The sequence below is a fragment of the Oncorhynchus mykiss genome, chromosome 14 (assembly GCF_013265735.2).
Source record: "Oncorhynchus mykiss isolate Arlee chromosome 14, USDA_OmykA_1.1, whole genome shotgun sequence".
NCBI classification, from domain to species: domain Eukaryota; kingdom Metazoa; phylum Chordata; class Actinopteri; order Salmoniformes; family Salmonidae; genus Oncorhynchus; species Oncorhynchus mykiss.
In genome coordinates, this window is record NC_048578.1 from 30,464,790 (window position 1) to 30,486,512 (window position 21,723).

The 21,723-nt window shown below is 45.9% G+C and overlaps 1 protein-coding gene across 2 annotated transcripts; it reads left to right on the forward strand.

The window, feature by feature from the left end:
* The first annotated feature begins 792 nt into the window (after positions 1–792).
* LOC110489122 (beta-2 adrenergic receptor-like) lies at positions 793–9,565 on the forward strand. Of its 2 annotated transcripts, XR_005035977.1 has the most exons (3): positions 793–1,004; positions 1,685–3,110; positions 5,781–9,565. XR_005035977.1 is itself a non-coding variant. In XM_036943290.1 (2 exons), exon 2 carries the CDS (start codon positions 1,688–1,690, stop codon positions 2,999–3,001), a length of 1,314 nt encoding a protein of 437 aa, XP_036799185.1. In that variant the 5' UTR covers positions 793–1,004; positions 1,685–1,687; the 3' UTR covers positions 3,002–5,137. The 2 variants fall into 2 exon arrangements, 1 of the variants encoding a protein (XP_036799185.1); XM_036943290.1 differs by lacking the exon at positions 5,781–9,565 and having other exon boundaries at positions 1,685–5,137.
* The last annotated feature ends 12,158 nt before the right edge of the window (positions 9,566–21,723 follow it).

Genomic DNA, 21,723 nt, shown 5'->3' on the forward strand with positions numbered 1-21,723 from the left:
CATGGTAGCATCCACATTAATATTGTATTTAGAAACATATTCTATCGTTATTTACAAGTAAAGTGACTCCAAAATGACAGAATACAATATTTACAATTAATTTCTATAATCACAAAATAAACACATCCAAAACAAACAGCAAATGCATCCACCAAATGTGTAGAGTCACAAGCTTCATGTAGTGATTGTGTGCTATGAATATGAGACCAAATACTTAACATTTGACTACTTTAATACACGTATAAGGGAATTTTTCCCAAACCTTTGGTCCCCTAAAATGGGGGGACTATGTATAGTGCTATAATTTCTAAACAGTTCACCTGAAAATACTGTAACCTCAGTCATTGTATCATTGCTGGAGTATAGAGGCAAAACAACAGTTAGAAAGTAGTTAGAAAGTACAGCTAGGTTTCTTCATTCTGTGGGCAGTGACCGCCCACATGTGCTCCTCTTGAGAGCCAGGTCTGCCTACGGCAGCCTTTCTCAATAGCAAGGCTATGCTCCCCGAGTCTTCTGTAGGTTTCGGAATCACTTTCCTTTAGGTGGTTGTGGATTTTAACAGCACTCTTCTGGATGTTTATAATTAGTCGGCATAGTCCATATTCTGCTATGCATGCATTATTTTCTCCCTCCCTCTCTCACTCTCTCTCTCCCTCTGTTCAAACTCACCTCACTGCAGCCTTCAGCTCTCCGGTCAGGCTAGGCATCTGATTGGCTGAGGCCATGCTATGATGTCATCGCTGAATCTTATAAGGGCTCTGACTGACAGCCTGGGAGCGACATTAGCAGAAACACTGCACGGCAAGCTGACTGTGTGGGGGAGAGAGTGAGACACAGTAATAAGAGATAGAGACAGAGACAGAGAGAGCCAGTGAAATAGTGAAATAGAGGGGGGGCTGACAGAATAATGTGGGAAACTATACACTGAGGAACTACCCAAACCTGAAGAAGACTTTTATGACAACGTTTATGGGAGACCAGGACAGGGACTCCAACCTGTGGAGGTTTGTACATGTAGTGTTTGTTTGTTTGTTTTTGTCTGCTGTTGTCATGGGAGTTATTTCCTTCAAGTCACCCATTGTTTTAGCCTGTTTAACATGTTCTTAGCACCTCACGCTATTTCTCGCTCACTTGCTTTCTCTCTCTCTCTCTCTCTGTCTCTCTCTCTCTCTCTCTCTCTCTCACTCTCTCTCTCACTCTCTCGCTCTCTCTCTCGCTCTCTCGCTCTCTCTCACTTTCTCACTCTCTCACACTCATTCACTCACTGCCTCTGTTTTCTTCCTCACCTCTCTCTGTCTTTCGCTCTCTCGATGTGCATTCGCTCACTTGCTTTCTCTCTCTCTCTCTCTCTCTCTCTCTCGCTCTCTCTCTCTCGCTCTCTCGCTCTCTCTCACTTTCTCACTCTCTCACACTCTCATTCACTCACTGCCTCTGTGTTCTTCCTCATCTCTCTCTGTCTTTCGCTCTCTTGATGTGCATTCACTCACTTGCTTTTTCTCTCTCTCTCTCTCTCTCTCTCTCTCTCTATTTCTCTCTCTCTCTCCTCTCTCTCTCTCTCTCTCTCTCTCTCTCTCTCTCTCTCTATCTTTCTCTCTCTCTCTCTCTCTCTCTCTCTCTCTCTCTCTCTCTCTCTCTCTCTCTCTCTCTCCTTCTCTCTTTCTCTCTCTCCATCTCCTACCTCTAGACCATGGGCAGCCCCACCCCCCCTGTGCCTTCCCTCAACGTCACCGAGTCAGCCAACACATCATGGGCCGGGGCGGCTGGTGGGGAGCCAGGTTACAGCGAGGTGGAAATGGTCCTCCTAGGCATGTTGATGTCACTGTTGGTCGTAGGCATCGTGTTCGGCAACATCCTGGTCATCATAGCCATCTACCGGTTCCAGAGACTGCAGAACATCACCAACTGCTTCATCACCTCTCTGGCCTGTGCCGACCTGGTCATGGGTCTCATCGTGGTGCCGTTCGGAGCCTGCTACATCATCTTCAACACCTGGCACTTTGGCAGCTTCTGGTGTGAGTTCTGGACCGCCACTGACGTGTTGTGCGTGACGGCCAGCATCGAGACGCTCTGCGTGATAGCGCTGGACCGTTACCTGGCCATAACCTCTCCTTTCCGCTACCAGTCTCTGCTGACCAAGTGTAAGGCACGCGTGGTGGTCCTGCTGGTGTGGGTGATCGCTGGACTCATCTCCTTCTTACCCATCCACATGAAGTGGTGGATCAGTGACGACGCGGAGGCCAAGGCCTGCATCCAGAACAGCAACTGCTGTGACTTCAACACCAACACAGCCTACGCCATCACCTCCTCCATCATCTCCTTCTACATCCCCTTAGTCGTCATGGTGTTTGTCTACAGCCGCGTGTTCCAGGAGGCCAAGCAGCAACTACGCAAGATCGACCGCAGCGAGGGGCGCTTCCACGCCCATAACAACAACATGGCAGGAGGAGGAGGAGGAGGAGGAGGAGGAGGAGGAGGAGGGGTGGAGAGTAACAACGAGAGCCGAGGAGTTGGAGGAGGCTTCAGGAAGACCAAGTTCTGCCTGCGGGAACACAAGGCCCTGAAGACCCTCGGGATCATCATGGGGATCTTCACACTGTGCTGGCTACCCTTCTTCGTCCTCAACGTGGTGGTAGCCATCTGGAAGGTAGGGGACATCGGACTCGCCTTCAGGATACTCAACTGGATAGGTTACGCCAACTCCGCATTCAACCCCTTGATCTACTGCAGGAGCCCTGAGTTCAGGTATGCATTCAAGGAGATCCTGTGCATCAAGAAGGTCCGGTTCCCCAACATAGGGCCTACTAATGGATACGTGTACAGCGGACACAGCTGGCAGAGTGAGCAGCAGGGAGCTCGGAGTAAAGGGAGCTCGGAGGACAGGGAGGACAGTGACCCAGCTGCAGACGGGTGCTCGGGGCGGGGAGAGGCCGGTGGGTGTGGAGCTGCAGACAGAACGGACCCGAACGGGAACTGCAGTAAAGGGTTAACGACTGTACTTTAACCCCTCATATTTGATCTCTGGAACAGACAGACATATTTCATTGCCATTGGCCATTGTCACTTCACCAAGTCACTGAGATAAGACTGGATGGATGGATAGAGTGTGAATGGTGAGTGGATAACATGGATGGGACTTCAGGTCAGGAGAGGAATTTGGTTATTTTTTACCAGTAGGTTTGATAAGTAGATCATTATGTTTTGATGTGTTCATTTAGAGAGAGATCATGTAGATTGTTCCATCTACCTCACCGTCTCAATTGAGATATCTTTATTTTCATATCATGTTTTATCTATTTCTGTCACATTGATTCACTAAACACAGAAACCAGGCTGGCTCATAACTCCTTAGAGGGTGGACAACACAACATTTGTGATGGGTTCGATTCCCGCTGGGGCCACTCATAAGTGAAATGTATGAACATTTGATAAAAGTGTCTGCTGAATGGCATATATTAGAGAGAGAGAGAGAGAGAGAGAGACACACCTTTACTCCTGAGAGACATGGACCATGCTCCATTTGTTTTTACATTAACCATTTTATTGAGTTTCACACAAGATATAAACATTTTTCAACATCAGCGGAATTCATGCAGATAAAAACACAGCGCAGAAAATTACAAAAAAAAACACGGCCAACATCTTTAGAGAAAAGAGTTCTGTTCTGCTCATAATTCCTCTGGCTTCGTGAGATACGAGAATGACCCAGGGGAATGGTGACAGGTGTGGTAGAACCCGTCTCTCTCTCCCCTGCCGAAACCTCCCTTCTCAAAACCTCACTCCTCAAAACCTCACTCCTCAAAACCTCACTCCTCAAAACCTCACTCCTCAAAATCTCGCTTCTCAAAACCTCACTCCTCAAACCTACCTTCTCAAAATCTCTCTTCTCAAAACCTCCCTTCTCAAAACCTCCCTTTTCAAAGTCTCACTCCTCAAAGCCTCCCTTCTCAAAACCTCACTCCTCAAAACCTCCCTTCTCAGTCTCCCTTCTCAAACATGCTGGCAGTATTCTCTTCAGAAGACATTGCTTCCTTCTCTCCACATTAATATTTATTGCTAGTTAATTAAGGAGGAGTTTTCAGATATTATCGGAGGTTTTACATTCGTAGAATATTTACAATAGCTTTGATGTATAGAGTTGGGGAAACGAACACCTGAAACGGGTGCCTGTTGAGAAACAGAATTGTCTTGTGCTGTGCGATTCCTTTTGATAAGTTAATGATATGAGTCACAAATATGGTTATTGTTTGTTGTTGTTGCAAAATAGTGGTCGTAAGTTGTGACTTTAGTGAGTTCAATAACTTTTCAAAGCCTGTGTGATTTTGGCACCACAGTCTTGAGGTTGGAGTACCTCTAGGCATCACCATATGCCTTATCTCTGGTGTACAATATATCTTTATGTGTAGAGTTGGACACAAAAGGCTTTTGCATTCATTGACATGATGATAATCGCTGCTGAGCCACACTTTCCCTAGCCTTATTTATCTGACCCCAGAGTCACAACAGCCCTTCCGTCACCTCTCGTCAACTATCTGCTCTATCTTTACCCTTCTTCACAGAAGACCATTTCCTCTCCCAGGTCTCCCGGTGTTGCTAGCAGAAGTCAGTGGTTAGTCTGTGGTTTGTTGACTGAATCTGTCGTTGTCGTTCTGGGAAGTAGCCTGGTTTACTGAGAGCAGAGTCAGTAGTTTCCTCAGTGATCGGAGGGTAGGGTACAGACTGACTCCATGGAATAACAAACAGTCTGTGGAACCAGGCCAGAGATAACAGTGTCCCTGTCTCCTGCCCTAGAGGTGCTGCTTACAGGACCTAGGCAGGCTAAGTGAATATGAATGAGACAACAGGTGGACTGAGATGAGATTGAGATGTTTCTGATCAGGATGTGATTGCTGGTGGGTCTTTGGATCTCAGTGAAGTTTTCCAGAGTTTTTCCAAAGTAAACGGAAGTCTGGATCGTTCAGGAAATCTGACTAGACACTGACCTGGTTCTTCAGATGTTGATGACGTCTGATTCGTTAAGTTTCTCTCTCTTTCTATCTTTCTTCTCTCTCTGTATCTCTCTCTTCTCTCTCTGTATTCAATTCAAGGGGCTTTATTGGCATGGGAAACATGTGTTAACATTGCCAAAGGAAGTGAGGTAGATAATATATAAAGTGAATATATAAAGTGAAATAAACAATCAAAATTAACAGTAAACATTACACATACAGAAGTATCTCTCTCTGTATCTCTCTCTTCTTTCTCTGTCTCTCTCTTCTCTCTCTGTATCTCTCTCTTCTCTCTCTGTATCTCTCTCCTCTCTGTATCTCTCTCTTCTTTCTCTGTATCTCTCTCTTCTCTCTCTGTATCTCTCTCTTCTCTCTGTATCTCTCTCTTCTCTCTGTATCTCTCTCTTCTCTCTCTGTATCTCTCTCTTCTCTCTGTATCTCTCTCTTCTCTCTCTGTATCTTTCTCTTCTCTCTCTGTATCTCTCTCTTCTCTCTCTGTATCTCTCTCTTCTTTCTCTGTATATCTCTCTCCCTGTCTTTTATCTCCTCTCCCATTTCTCTTTCTCTTTTTCTCTCTCTCTTTCTCTCTCACTCTCGCTCTCTCTCCCTCTCCCTCTCTCTCTCTCTCCCTCTCTCTCTCTCTCTCTCTCTCCCTCTTTCTCTCTCTCCCTCTCTCTCTCTCTCTCTCTCTCTCTCTCTCTCTCTCTCTCTCTCTCTCCCTTTTTCTCTCTCTCCCTCTCTCTCTCTCCCTCTCTCTCCCTCTCTCTCGCTCCCTCTCTGGTCTTTTTTATCCAGGAAATTCCTGTGTTGTTGCAGAGCTGAACCCTGTCCAGGCCGATAAACAGGGGATAAATCCATTATCTCCGCTGTTTAGCCGGGGAATCAGAAGACTCCCTCCCTTCTAAACAACAGCTGCAGGCAAGGAGCGATCTCAAGATTGGGATGTTTAACGTTCCCCCAGTCTGCCAGACAGTTAGCAGGAAGAACAAGTCTCTAATGGCACATCTATTCCCCACACTCCTCAAGTGTTGGTGGCTGTGTCCTAAATGATACCTGAGTTTACTCACCATAAGGGAAGTACTTTTGACCTGTGCCATACTGTATGGTGTGTGTTCACTATCGGCTTCTGTCAACAGTACTGCATAATATAGTGCATATAGGGGTATGAGTCAGCCACTTGAAGAGAAGCAAAACAACATTTATCAGAGGTGTTGTTTTGGATGTAACACCCCTTCCTCTGACCAGCCAGGCAGCTCTATGATCTACAGCTTGATCACACTGCAGATGCGAAAGGAGAGAGTAGGCAAATTTTAGCAGAGGCGTTGTTTTTGACATAACCCAGACCACTTCCCCTAGCTGTTTAAGACATAACCCCGACCACTTCCCCTAGCTGTTTAAGACATAACCCCGACCACCTCCCCTAGCTGTTTAAGACATAACCCCAACCACTTCCCCTAGCTGTTTAAGACATAACCCCGACCACTTCCCCTAGCTGTTTAAGACATAACCCCGACAACTTCCCCTAGCTGTTTAAGACATAACCCCAACCATCTCCCCTAGCTGTTTAAGACATAACCCCGACCACCTCCCCTAGCTGTTTAAGACATAACCCCGACCACTTCCCCTAGCTGTTTAAGACATAACCCCGACCACCTCCCCTAGCTGTTTAAGACATAACCCCAACCACTTCCCCTAGCTGTTTAAGACATAACCCCGACCACTTCCCCTAGCTGTTTAAAACATAACCCCGACCACTTCCCCTAGCTGTTTAAGACATAACCCCAACCACCTCCCCTAGCTGTTTAAGACATAACCCCGACCACTTCCCCTAGCTGTTTAAGACATAACCCCAACCACCTCCCCTAGCTGTTTAAGACATAACCCCAACCACTTCCCCTAGCTGTTTAAGACATAACCACAACCACCTCCCCTAGCTGTTTAAGACATAACCCCAACCACCTCCCCTAGCTGTTTAAGACATAACCCCAACCACCTCCCCTAGCTGTTTTTCACATAACCCCAACCACTTCCCCTAGCTGTTTAAGACATAACCCCGACCACTTCCCCTAGCTGTTTAAGACATAACCCCAACCACCTCCCCTAGCTGTTTAAGACATAACCCCAACCACCTCCCCTAGCTGTTTAAGACATAACCCCAACCACCTCCCCTAGCTGTTTAAGACATAACCCCAACCACCTCCCCTAGCTGTTTAAGACATAACCCCAACCACCTCCCCTAGCTGTTTAAGACATAACCCCAACCACCTCCCCTAGCTGTTTAAGACATAACCCCAACCATTTCCCCTAGCTGTTTAAGACATAACCCCAACCACTTCCCCTAGCTGTTTTTCACATAGCCCCGACCACTTCCCCTAGCTGTTTAAGACATAACCCCAACCACCTCCCCTAGCTGTTTAAGACATAACCCCAACCACCTCCCCTAGCTGTTTTTCACATAACCCCAACCACCTCCCCTAGCTGTTTAAGACATAACCCCAACCACTTACCCTAGCTGTTTAAGACATAACCCCAACCACCTCCCCTAGCTGTTTAAGACATAACCCCAACCACCTCCCCTAGCTGTTTAAGACATAACCCCGACCACCTCCCCTAGCTGTTTAAGACATAACCCCAACCATTTCCCCTAGCTGTTTTTCACATAGCCCCGACCACTTCCCCTAGCTGTTTTTCACATAGCCCCGACCACTTCCCCTAGCTGTAAACAGTCTTGTGATCAACAGTGTGCTATGACAATAGTATAACCACGCTAAATGTAGCTACTGTTGGCCAGGCTGTTTTCTACCTGTCTAAAACAGTTTTAGTGGCCTGTGTGTTGTGGCTTTGCGTCTCAAGTGTTGTCAACGGATGGTGTTGAAACTGTGAACTTTGATCTTTTGGATGAATCTCTTTGTCCTGTACTGTAGCTTTGGCCGGCACCAGTTGTTGTCAAAAGCCCCGCAGCACAAAACACATGTCAGTATGGGTCAATGTGTGACAGCAAATAAACACCGTTTTTTTATTGCATTTACTTTTTTATTTATAAATAAATGATAAAAAGCATTCATTATTGAAATGTTTATTGTTGTGTGGAATGTGCAAATCTAGTAACCCGACCATCTCACTACATTTGCAGCAGCAGCCTACAAAAACTGAAAATTATACAGAAAAGACCCACACATTGAAAAGAAAACATGGTTTTAGACTTGGACATAAAGAACCCATATTTGAAGAAATGCAAATCCAGAGGGTTAGCATTCCCCTGTAAAAGCGTGCATGTGTGCTCTGTGTTTGTCTGTGTGTATTGGACATGTCAGTGCCGTTTCTTTAATGCTGTGGTCTTTGTGTCAAAAAACAAAAGCTTCTAAAGAGGAACATCTAGCATAAACAGGTCATCTACTCTAGTCTCTCCTGGTCCTCTCCTGGACATCTACACTGGTCTCTCCTGGTTCTCTCCTGGACATCTACACTGGTCTCTCCTGGTCCTCTCCTGGACACCTACTCTTCTCCCTCCTGGTCCTCTCCTGGACACCTACTCTTCTCCCTCCCGGTCCTCTCCTGGACACCTACTCTGCTCCCTCCCGGTCCTCTCCTGGACACCTACTCTTCTCCCTCCCGGTCCTCTCCTGGACATCTACTCTGCTCCCTCCCGGTCCTCTCCTGGACATCTACACTGGTCTCTCCTGGTCCTCTCCTGGACATCTACACTGGTCTTCTCTGGTCCTCTCCTGGACACCTACTCTTCTCCCTCCCGGTCCTCTCCTGGACATCTACTCTGCTCCCTCCCGGTCCTCTCCTGGACATCTACACTGGTCTCTCCTGGTCCTCTCCTGGACATCTACTCTGCTCCCTCTGGTCCTCTCCTGGACATCTACTCTGCTCCCTCCTGGTCCTCTCCTGGACATCTACTCTGCTCCCTCCTGGTCTTCTCCTGGACACCTACTCTGCTCCCTCCTGGTCCTCTCCTGGACATCTACTCTGCTCCCTCCTGGTCCTCTCCTGGACATCTACTCTGCTCCCTCCTGGTCTTCTCCTGGACATCTACTCTGCTCCCTCCTGGTCCTCTCCTGGACACCTACTCTGCTCCCTCCCGGTCCTCTCCTGGACACCTACTCTTCTCCCTCCCGGTCCTCTCCTGGACATCTACTCTGCTCCCTCCCGGTCCTCTCCTGGACATCTACACTGGTCTCTCCTGGTCCTCTCCTGGACATCTACACTGGTCTTCTCTGGTCCTCTCCTGGACACCTACTCTTCTCCCTCCCGGTCCTCTCCTGGACATCTACTCTGCTCCCTCCCGGTCCTCTCCTGGACATCTACACTGGTCTCTCCTGGTCCTCTCCTGGACATCTACTCTGCTCCCTCTGGTCCTCTCCTGGACATCTACTCTGCTCCCTCCTGGTCCTCTCCTGGACATCTACTCTGCTCCCTCCTGGTCTTCTCCTGGACACCTACTCTGCTCCCTCCTGGTCCTCTCCTGGACATCTACTCTGCTCCCTCCTGGTCCTCTCCTGGACATCTACTCTGCTCCCTCCTGGTCCTCTCCTGGACATCTACTCTGTTCAATCCGGAGTCCTCTCCTGGACATCTACTCTGCTCCCTCCTGGTCCTCTCCTGGACATCTACACTGCTCCCTCCTGGTCCTCTCCTGGACATCTACTCTGTTAACCCGGAGTCCTCTCCTGGACATCTACTCTGCTCCCTACTAGTCCTCTCCTGGACATCTACTCTGCTCCCTCCTGGTCCTCTCCTGGACATCTACTCTCCTCCTGGCCATGACCTCTCCATGCACCTTTGCTCTGTGTGTGTCAAAGTTCATCATGGTGTATGTGTGTGTAGGTGCACATGTGTGCTTGCTTGCAGGGCCAGCCCTAGCCTTTTGGGCCTCTTCCAACTCACGGGCAAAACATTTTAGTGGCTCCCCTCTTGACAGTGGAGAGATTGTTTTTTTTTTGTTTTTTTTTGTCAATTAAATGCAATTTAATTAACTGCAATTCTACACATTTTGCCAATAGGGCATTGAATTATTCTATTAAACACGTTTGCTGGACCTCGAGACATTGGGTGGAGAGATAAATGTGCAATTTTACAGCAAATGTACTGCATTTCTACACAAAAACTCCAGATGCACAACCAAATTTCGAAATTACACTTTGTTTGTACTGTTCTAACGCTCAACATTAACCTGAGACCCTGACTGAGTACCCAAAAAACTGGTTGCCTATGTTTCTTATGCCTAGGGCCGGCCCTGTGTGTGTTTCCTAAATAAGGTGGTGTAGTATAAAATCTGTGTCTCTAGACAGCCAAACTAAGAGAGAGACGATGTCATTATGTGCAATGATTCTAGAAACAACTAGCTGACTCATTCAGCCTAGCACCATGCAGGGGTTGGGGAGGAGGGCATTAGGACCACCCAGCCATACCCCCCCCCCCCCCCCCCCCACACACACACACACACACACACACACACGTCTACCAACATGAACTGCTAGACATCATACACTTAACTACTGCTAAGTTGGTGAATCAGGTTCCACTACGGTACAAATCAAGGTGTATAGTTTGTGTCCACAGTTTAGCGGATGTTATGAAATGCTTACGTACATTTCTAGTTCCTGACAATGCAGTAAAATCGAACAAGTACACAAATAATAATAAAACATTTTTAAGAAGTTCAACAACAAAAAAGATATCAAGAAAGTCAGGACAATTAACAACCCAAATTGCCCTGTAAAAGTAATGTAGATGCAATCGATACGTATATACACAGGAGGATTTACACTAGATCTACGGAGAATGATATGTGCAGCAGTACATACTGTATATTAGTCAGTGGTTGAAAAAGTACCCAGTTGTCATATTTGAGTAAAAGTAAAGATACTGTACCTTAATTGAAAATGACTCAAGTAAAATTGAAAGTCACTCATTAAATTAAAATACTACTAAAAGTCTAAAAGTATATGGTTTTAAATATACTTCAGTATCAAAAGTACATGTAATTGCTAAAATATACTTAAGTATCAAAAGTAAAAAGAATAAATCATTTCAAATTCCTTATATTAAGCAAACCAGACAGCACCATTTTCTTGTTTTTAAAATGCACAGTTAGCCAGGGACACACTCCAACATTCAGACAATTTACCAACAAGGCATGTGTGTTTAGTGAGTCAGCCAGATCATAGGCACCAGAGAAGACCAGGGATATTCTCTTGATAAATGCATGAATTGAACCATTTTTATGTCCTGCTAGGCATAAAAAATGTAACGGGTACTTTTGAGGGTCAGGGAAAATGTATGGAGTAAAAAGTACATTATTTTCTTTGGGAATGTAGTAAAAAAAAAGTTGTCAAAAATAGAAATAGTAAAGTATAGATACCTCAAAAATGACTTTTAAGTAGTACTTTAAAGTATTTTTACCAAGGTACTTCAGTATCAAAATATCACCACTGATATTACTGAGCTATGTCAAGAATCCGGTGTATAAATAAATATGCGATGTGTATAAAACAGTGTAACTAAACACAAAGTACAGTAGTAGAAATATCAGAATGAGCTGTGTCGGGAGTACAGTATTTAAATTCTCAATGTGAAACGGGAAACGTCCAGTGGTTCAATGTATTTACGACACTGGATAGCACCGGCGGCTGCTTGTATGCCTGCGTGTGTGAGTGTATGTGTTTAGTGAGTATGAGGGGTGTGATAGCTTGTGTCAGTGAGTGTTTATCCCCTGGTAGACGGCTAGTGATGGCTGTTCAGGTAATAGAAGCTGTTTTATTTGTTGTTGTTGTTTTAGTGTATATAACTGTGTACCTATGCCAGTGTCTAGTCATTAATGTTTATGCTACCACAGACTAAATACTCTTAACTTACATCCCAAATGGCACCCTATTCCCTACAGGGCCCATAGGGCTCTCTTCAAACGTAGTGCACTACATAGGCAATAGGGTGCCATTAGAGACCGTTTAGATGTCACAATCACACTTCATACATCAAATAGGCTTATCTGTATCTGTAGGTGGACTTGCTGTGTGGTCTGAATGGAAGTGCTGTATCAGTTCAATGTTTACTATATGTTTCTTTTCAAGATATTTTGTGCAAGATTTTGTCACTGTTTTGATTGGGCTAACGTCCCAAGATCTAATGTCCTGTGGTATTTATAAAATGCTCTGATGACGTTTGGAGTAATAAATGATCTATTTGTTGGATGTTACTAGTGTTTTTTGTTTATTCTCCAAACATCCCACTCGTTCAATAACTGCAGACACATAGTATTTTATAATACCAGTTCATCATCATCTTGACTACAAGTATGAAGCCTTGGCTGAGCCAGATCAGCTCATAGGAGCAGATCTTCTATTCCTGAGGCAGCTTGGAATACAAGTAAACCCCCTGTACGAGGATGCTAGTTTGCCTTAGGGCCATTACCCCAAATCTGTCTCCTTAATGCTGAGTGCCAAGCATCCTTTGTTGTGACTCGGCCCAGGATCAAACTCCCAACCTTCCAATCTCAGAACGGACACTGTGACCACAAGGCCAAATAGTTGGTATAGTTAAAAATAACTGTCACATTATATTGTGTAACCGATAGCGTGAGTAAAACATTAGGTTTGATGGAAGATTCACATCAAATTCTCTCTAGAGAAAATCAGGATGTGTGCTATGTCTCTTCCATACATGTAATCATAGAAAACAATCTGCTGTATCACGCCAAAACAGATCACTAACATTCTAAATCAGGGGTCGGCGATCAGGCAGCCCGCGCGCCAAAACCGACCTGCAAATTATTTTGTTTGGCCCCCCAAAAAGGTTTATATATTTAGGAAATCTGTTCCCAAGTATTCCCACCAAATGCCTCAATGTAATCAAGGCATGAAATGATTTCTATTTTCAAGTGTAATCTTATTTTGGGCTTAGTTTTGTTCAATTTGGTGTACAAATTATTATGATTAGCTTCCGGCCCGCGGACTATCCTAAATCTAGTGGCCTACCGCTGTTCTAAATAAAGCCAATGGTATTTCTATATGATAAGCCATCCATGGAACATGAGTCTCTGTGCAGTCTGTTACATGATCCTACTGTAGTATAAAATGCTGTTGTTTGTACAGAGAGTTCCCTGATGTGTCATTTCAGGTTCTGGGCCACCATTTCCCACCATACCCATTTCTCTCTCTCTATGGGGGGGGGGGGGGGGGGGGGGGGGGGGGGGGGGGGGGGCATGCTGAAGCCTTATTAACAGCAGATCATGGTATATACACCCATTAACTTAAAGGGCATACAGAACAACACCGTAGCAAAACAAACAGATTAAGGCCCCTGTCACTCACTGTAGAATGAGAAATTCCCCCCTAAAGAGAAGGGAAATCAGTTTGTACTATATGTATGCAGCGGTCTGACTGAACTGGGGCAACCAGCTATTTCAGTATGGGAAAGTGGGACAAGGGCATGTAACTAGAGTGAAGGCAATGGAGAGATGGAGGGATGGAGAGATGGGGAGATGGGGAGATGGAGGGATGGAGAGATGAAGAGCTGGAGGGATGGACGGATGAAGAGCTGGAGGGATGGACGGATGAAGAGCTGGAGGGATGGACGGATGGAGAGATGGAGAGATGGAGGGATGAAGAGATGGAGGGATGAAGAGATGGAGGGATGGAGAGATTGAGGGATGGAGAGATTGAGGAATGGAGAGATGGGGAGATGGGGAGATGGAGAGATGGAGGGATGAAGAGCTGGAGGGATGGACGATGGAGAGATGGAGAGATGGAGGGATGAAGAGATGGAGGGATGAAGAGATGGAGGGATGGAGGGAAGGACATTGTAAAAAATAAAATGTTAATATCGAGACTGTGCATCTGTCCAAGATTCCAAATGATCACATTTGAATGAACATCTGTATTCTGTCAGTCCAGAAGACCTAGATATACTGACCCATAAAACGGCCATAGAGAACAAGCAAGAGGATAAATAGAGGGGGGAGTGACAGACAGATAAAGGAAAAAGGTGAAAGGGAGAGAGAGAAACTGGGTGCTGCTTCATTCAAACAGAAATTGTCCATCTGTTGAATTAAGATGAAAATGGCTTCATATTGTGCCAGCAGAATGGTCATGGTTAGAATGCTGATTGAAAGCATTCTACAGACAAAACATTATCTTCCGCTGGTTCTGACCTTCGTGGAATAGGACATTTCAGTGGCAGCATAATTTGATCCATTTTAATGGAATGGAAATTAAACTTCCAGATAATGAGTTCCGATGGGAGAAAGTTACATCTTTTAACTCTAAAACACACAGCTCCATCATACAATTTTTTTACTTGTCAAATTAAATTACATTAGTTTTATGAAAACACATTGTTGAATGTTCAGTTTAGAATACATACTGTGCATTACTGTAAGTGTCTCTCCTGTTTCTTAATCACTCTGTGTTCTCAACAAGAGATAGATAGCAGTGACGCGAAGCCATCAACACGCTCCTAGTCTCAGACTGTTTTCCAAATGGCACCCTAATCCCTATGTAGTGCACTACTTTTGACCAGAGCCCCATGGGCCCTGGTCAAAAGTAGTGGGAGCCCCATGGGCCCTGGTCAAAAGTAGTGGGAGCCCCATGGGCCCTGGTCAAAAGTAGTGGGAGCCCCATGGGCCCTGGTCAAAAGTAGTGCATTCAAATCAATCAAATCAAATCAAACGTATTTATAAGGCCCTTCGTACATCAGCTGATATCTCAAAGTACTGTACAGAAACCCATCCTAAAACCCCAAACAGCAAGCAATGCAGGTGTAGAAGCACAGTGGCTAGGAAAAACACCCTAGAAAGTCCAAAACTTAGCAAGAAACCTAGAGAGGAACCAGGCTATGAGGGGTGGCCAGTCCTCTTCTGGCTGTGCCGGGTGGAGATTATATCAGAACATGGCCAAGATGTTCAAATGTTCATAAATGACCAGCATGGTCAAATAATAATAATCTCAGTAGTTGTCGAGGGTGCAGCAAGTCAGCACCTCAGGAGTAAATGTCAGTTGGTTTTTCATAGCCGATCATTAAGAGTATCTCTACCGCTCCTGCTGTCTCTAGAGAGTTGAAAACAGCATGTCCGGTGAAAAGGTCAGGATTCCAAAGCCGCAGGCAGAACAGTTGAAACTGGAGCAGCAGCACGGCCAGGTGGACTGTGGAGAGCAAGGAGTCATCATGTCACGTAGTCCTGAGGCATGGTCCTAGGGCTCAGGTCCTCCGAGAGAGAGAAAGAAAGAGAGAAAGGACACCAGACCAGGACACCAGATAAGACAGGAGAAGTACTCCAGATATAACAGACTGACCCTAGCCCCCCGACACATAAACTACTGCAGCATAAATACTGGAGGATGAGACAGGAGGGGTCAGGAGACACTGTGGCCTCATCCGATGATACCCCCGGACAGGGCCAAACAGGAAGGATATAACCACACCCACTTTGCCAAAGCAAAGCCCCCTGACCACTAGATGGATATCTTCAACCACCAACTTACCATACTGAGACAAGGCCGAGTATAGCCCACAAAGATCTCCGCCACGGCACAATCCAAGGGGGACTGCCAACCCAGACAGGAAGATCACGTCAGTGACTCAACCCACTCAAGTGACGCACCCCTCCTAGGGACGGCATTAAAGAGCACCAGTAAGCCAGTGACTCAGCCCCTGTAATTCATGTGAACTGATATGAACCTGTGCCAGGTGAGACATTAAACAGTGGGTATCAGGAAAACATGTCATGTCCATGACAGAGAGGTTGAAACTACTACTAACTCCACCTCTAAGCCTAATGCTAACGCTGTGCCCACCACACACACAAAAGACTTGCGTGCACCGAACAAGTGACTGTTTTGCATTTGGCAGAACACTATATTTGTGTGCAAATCTCCAATGACATTCAATGTAACAGGTAGACATAATGTTCCTGGGGCTCTTACTGTCTTCTGATCTGCAGAACAAAAACACAGCGGAACTAATCAATTCATCTGAAAACACCAAGGTTGCATCCCAGATGGCACCATATTCCCTATATAGTGCACTACTATTGACTGGTCCTATGGGCCCTAGGTAGGGGGTCATTTGGGACGCGGTACCCAAAATACACATATGACAGAGAGGCTGTTTAATTCCTTAATAACAGATGCTTTCATACACTTCAAATGCAAATTAACGCTAATGACTGACTGCAGATGTACAGGCTCCCTCTCACACACACACACACACACACACACACACACACACACACACACACACACACACACACACACACACAACCACTCTTTTAACCACTAAGGCCAGTAATAGAGACAGGTGTGGGACGAGGTTTAGCAAGAATACCTCAGACACTTTCAGAGTTGTTCCTTATTTCAACCAAAATAAATATTTGAACCAAATAAATCATATGTGCACCTTAACTTGAGAAGTCCCAACTTTGTTGTGAGTCCTTTGGATGAGCCTATCTGTTTGTTGTGGGGCCTTTGGATGAGCCTATCTGTTTGTTGTGGGGCCTTTGGATGAGCCTATCTGTTTGTATGGGGCCTTTGGATGAGCCTATCTGTTTGTATGGGGCCTTTGGATGAGCCTTTCTGTTTGTTGTGAGGCCTTTGGATGAGCCTATCTGTTTGTTGTGGGGCCTTTGGATGAGCCTATCTGTTTGTTGTGGGGCCTTTGGACGAGCCTATCTGTTTGTTGTGAGGCCTTTGGATGAGCCTATCTGTTTGTTGTGAGGCCTTTGGATGAGCCTATCTGTTTGTTGTGAGGCCTTTGGATGAGCCTATCTGTTTGTTGTGGGGCCTTTGGATGAGCCTATCTGTTTGTATGGGGCCTTTGGATGAGCCTATCTGTTTGTTGTGGGGCCTTTGGATGAGCCTATCTGTTTGTTGTGGGGCCTTTGGATGAGCCTATCTGTTTGTTGTGGGGCCTTTGGATGAGCCTATCTGTTTGTTGTGAGGCCTTTGGATGAGCCTATCTGTTTGTTGTGGGGCCTTTGGATGAGCCTATCTGTTTGTTGTGGGGCCTTTGGATGAGCCTATCTGTTTGTTGTGAGGCCTTTGGATGAGCCTATATGTTTGTTGTGGGGCCTTTGGATGAGCCTATCTGTTTGTTGTGGGGCCTTTGGATGAGCCTATCTGTTTGTTGTGAGGCCTTTGGATGAGCCTATCTGTTTGTTGTGGGGCCTTTGGATGAGCCTATCTGTTTGTTGTGGGGCCTTTGGATGAGCCTATCTGTTTGTTGTGAGGCCTTTGGATGAGCCTATATGTTTGTTGTGGGGCCTTTGGATGAGCCTATCTGTTTGTTGTGGGGCCTTTGGATGAGCCTATCTGTTTGTTGTGAGGCCTTTGGATGAGCCTATCTGTTTGTGTGGGGCCTTTGGATGAGCCTATCTGTTTGTGTGGGCATGTGTTTGTGCATTCATAGAGTTCTGTGTGTGCGTCAGCGGAAGGGTGTGGAAATATCCTGCTCTCAAACTGAACTTTCACTTTTAAATTGGATTTGAACGTTCACTCTGGCAATTTCTTTTGTATGTTACTCACCTTGGCCATTCCTCCACCTGGCTACCAGGGACAAGGGGGAACAGAGATCCGACACACACACATTTACACACGCACAAACACGCACTTACAAACAAACACACACTCTCACAAACACACACACACATGCAAAGACATCCACGTACACCCCTCTCCCACATACACACACATAGAAGAGGCCAGAAGAAAGAGTAACCTTGTACCAGAAACCTTCCATCCATAGTTACAACAATAGTCTTTGGACTCCTCACCTCAATGGAACGGCTGCAAAAGGTCCTAACTGTCTCTCCACTTAGTCCTTTACAGAGGAGAGTCATGAAGGGTGTAATCTGGTGTTGTGTAGTGTAGGCGTTGGTGGAGGGATAACCTTGTAGAAGAAATAAAACACTTTACCTTCTCCCATCTGTAGGAGGGAGAATGGAGAGAGAAAGGAGGACAAAGGGAGAGCAGAATGAGGTTTTTCTTTCTCCCGAGTGGCATTGCGGTCTAAGGCACTGCATCTCAGTGCAAGAGGCGTCACTACAGACCTGGTTCGATTCCAGGCTGTTTCACAACCGGCTGTGATTGGGAGTCACATAGGGCGGCGCACAATTGGCCCAGCATCGTCCGGGCTAGGGTTTGGCCGGGGTTAGGGTTAGGGTTAGGGGCGGCAGGGTAGCCTAGTGGTTAGAGTGTTGGACTAGTAACCGGAAGGTTGCGAGTTCAAACCCCCGAGCTGACAAGGTACAAATCTGTCGTTCTGCCCCTGAACAGGCAGTTAACCCACTGTTCCCAGGCCGTCATTGAAAATAAGAATTTGTTCTTAACTGACTTGCCTGGTTAAATAAAGGTAAAATAAAAATAAAAAGGGTTAGGGCTAGGGTTAGGGTTAGGGCTAGGGTTTGGCCGGGGTAGGCCGTCCTTGTAAATACGAATTTGTTCTTAAATAAATACATTGAAAAAATATATATTTCTGTCAAGAGTGTTTTTTATTCACCATATATTCACACATTATGAATAGGTCAGTATAACTTTGATCAGAACTGTTTTTTTAATGAAAATGATCTATTTTGACTCTCAAAAGGATCGGTTGTTTTTACATGCTTCGTATTTTACAGCTGGAACTTGCATATGACTGTATGAGGGAATCAGTATCACGACTCTTTTCACTATCATGTTTTCACTATCATGTCTTTTTGTTCTTCAGATTCAGTAACAACATGATAACTCATAGTTCGTACACGTCATCCCTCTCAAGGATGGACCCTTCCAACATCACGACGACAACAATCACTTCTTTCTCTCATTCTTGGTTCAATTCCCTCAACCACGGATCCTTTCAATATCACCACAATATAACGTTGTTCTCTCTGAAAAGTCTTCTTACGTCTTCTCTACCCAGTCTGACCCAGAAGTCTAACTAGCCAGGAGTCTTTCACAAACCTAATTAGATTTAAACAGACACTGGTCAGTCAACAATAGGGCGGACATATTGGAAGACATGACGGAGAAAGACCAGGTCCTTCCAGTGACAGGAATATGTCATTTCCTGTCTGTACCTTGCATGCTCCAGATACTCTGAAAAGGCTTTTGATAACAATTCCTAGCTTAGGTCATATCTGCCTCGACCAGCTCTCACACAGACATATCCCCAAGCTGGTAATTGGACATTTCGCACTGTTTTCCTCTGTTCCTAGCCTGAATACAAAGGAAACTCCAGCACATTAATGACTTCTAGCTAGCCTCTTATATAGGCCTGCATCCCAAATGGCACCTTTTCCCTATGGGCCCTGGTCAAATGTAGTGTACTAAATAGGGAATAGGGTGCCATTTGGGACGAAGACTAAGTCTAGCTGGTTTAATGGCTCTTTCACTAACTCCCTCAATTAAAGTCTGCTCTGTGAATATAAACAAAGGAGGGTGCCACCGGGGGACATGTTTGTTGTACCTGGATTAGTCAACCCACAGGGCACAGATGTCACTTCAACATTTAGTTCTGATTTACATTTGGTTGAGTTGGCAACCAATGTGAATTCAACAGAAAATCAACAAAAATATCACCATGTCATTGGCTTTAGGTTTTGACAAAATGTCCTTATGTTGAGGACTTTTTGCAAATCCAATCAGTTTGGATTTGTTGATTCAACTTCATCACGTTGATTTTTGTTGTTGAAATGACGTGGAAGCAACATTGATTCATCCAGTTTTTGCCCAGTGGGAAGGGTCCAATATGCCTGACTTTTGACCTTTTGTGCTGCTTCCTTCTACTTCCGAACTCTCATTGCCCTGGGAGAAACAAACAAACACACTGGCCCTCCCTTACCCTCCATGCCTTGTTAACAGTGTGTCACATAAAAAATAAGGTCCCATAAGGCTCTGGTCAAAATGATAGCCATTACAGACGCACCCGGCCTCAATTAGGCGTGTCCCGAGTGACTGATCAAAGGAGAAGCATTATTTGGTGGTGGTCACAATCCAAGATGGTTTGGGAACAAGTATTGCAGCCAGGTCACCCTTGACACAAGTCAGTATTCAACGTCCATCCACATCTGAGGTTGTCAGTTGATGACGTGAAAACTGGCCTCTAGGGGCAACAGTGAGCACGATAACCTTCACGTACGTTTTGGTTTTGCTAGGGCGTTGTGGACAGGGATAGCAGACGGGCAAGGGTATCTGACTCTGATTTCCAGTGATAGAAAGTTGTTTTCAAGATTTTTGCTTTAAGGGTATCCAATCCTTAATCATTACCTTAACCATTTGGAGTTAATGTCTAACCCTAAGATTTCAGAGTTAATGCCTGAACTCAACATTAAACACTTCTAAATCTGACGTTTGCAACAACTTCGATATTTGAGGTTTGAGAAACATGGATGAACGTCAAATTCTGACGTGAGACTGTGAGGGCTAGTTGAGTATTGACCAAACAGAGGGAAAACACAGAGGGAGGGAACAGAGGGACGAACAGAGGGACGAACAGAGGGACGAACAGAGGGACGAACAGAGGGACGAACAGAGGGACGAACAGAGGGACGAACAGAGGGGAAACAGAGAGGGAACAGAAGGAAGGAACAGAGAGAGGAAACAGAGGGGAAAGACAGGGAGGAAACAGAGGGAGGGAACAGAGGGAAGGAACAGAGAGAGGAAACAGAGCTGAAAGACAGGGAGGAAACAGAGGGAGGGAACAGAGGGAAGGAACAGAGAGACGAACAGAGGGGAAAGACAGGGAGGGAACAGAGGGAGGGAACAGAGGGAAGGAACAGAGAGAGGAAACAGAGATGAAAGACAGGGAGGAAACAGAGGGAGGGAACAGAGGGAAGGAACAGAGAGAGGAAACAGAGATGAAAGACAGGGAGGAAACAGAGGGAGGGAACAGAGGGAAGGAACAGAGAGAGGAAACAGAGATGAAAGACAGGGAGGAAACAGAGGGAGGGAACAGAAGGACGAACAGAGGGGAAACAGAGGGGGAACAGAAGGAAGGAACAGAGAGAGGAAACAGAGGTGAAAGACAGGGAGGAAACAGAGGGAGGGAACAGAAGGAAGGAACAGAGAGACGAACAGAGGGGAAACAGAGAGGGAACAGAAGGAAGGAACAGAGAGAGGAAACAGAGGTGAAAGACAGGGAGGAAACAGAGCGAGGGAACAGAGGGAAGGAACAGAGAGGCAAACAGAGGGGAAACAGAGAGGGAACAGAAGGAAGGAACAGAGAGAGGAAACAGATATGAAAGACAGGGAGGAAACAGAGGGAGGGAACAGAGGGAAGGAACAGAGAGAGGAAACAGAGATGAAAGACAGGGAGGAAACAGAGGGAGGGAACAGAGGGTAGGAACAGAGAGAGGAAACAGAGCTGAAAGGCAGGGAGGAAACAGAGGGAGGGAACAGAAGGACGAACAGAGGGGAAACAGAGAGGGAACAGAAGGAAGGAACAGAGAGAGGAAACAGAGGTGAAAGACAGGGAGGAAACAGAGGGAGGGAACAGAGGGAAGGAACAGAGAGAGGAAACAGAAGGACGAACAGAGGGGAAACAGAGAGGGAACAGAAGGAAGGAACAGAGAGAGGAAACAGAGATGATGTACTAGACAACTCACAAAGAAGATTACAACCAACATCCACCAGCCACTGTCTTCTAGGAGTTACAGCAGGATTCATGGGAGGCAGATCCTAGAATGCCTGCCCCCAGGTCAGAAATGGTTCAGTCAAAACCCCTACATCAGGGGTTAACTGTCCCTCAGAAAGCTGCC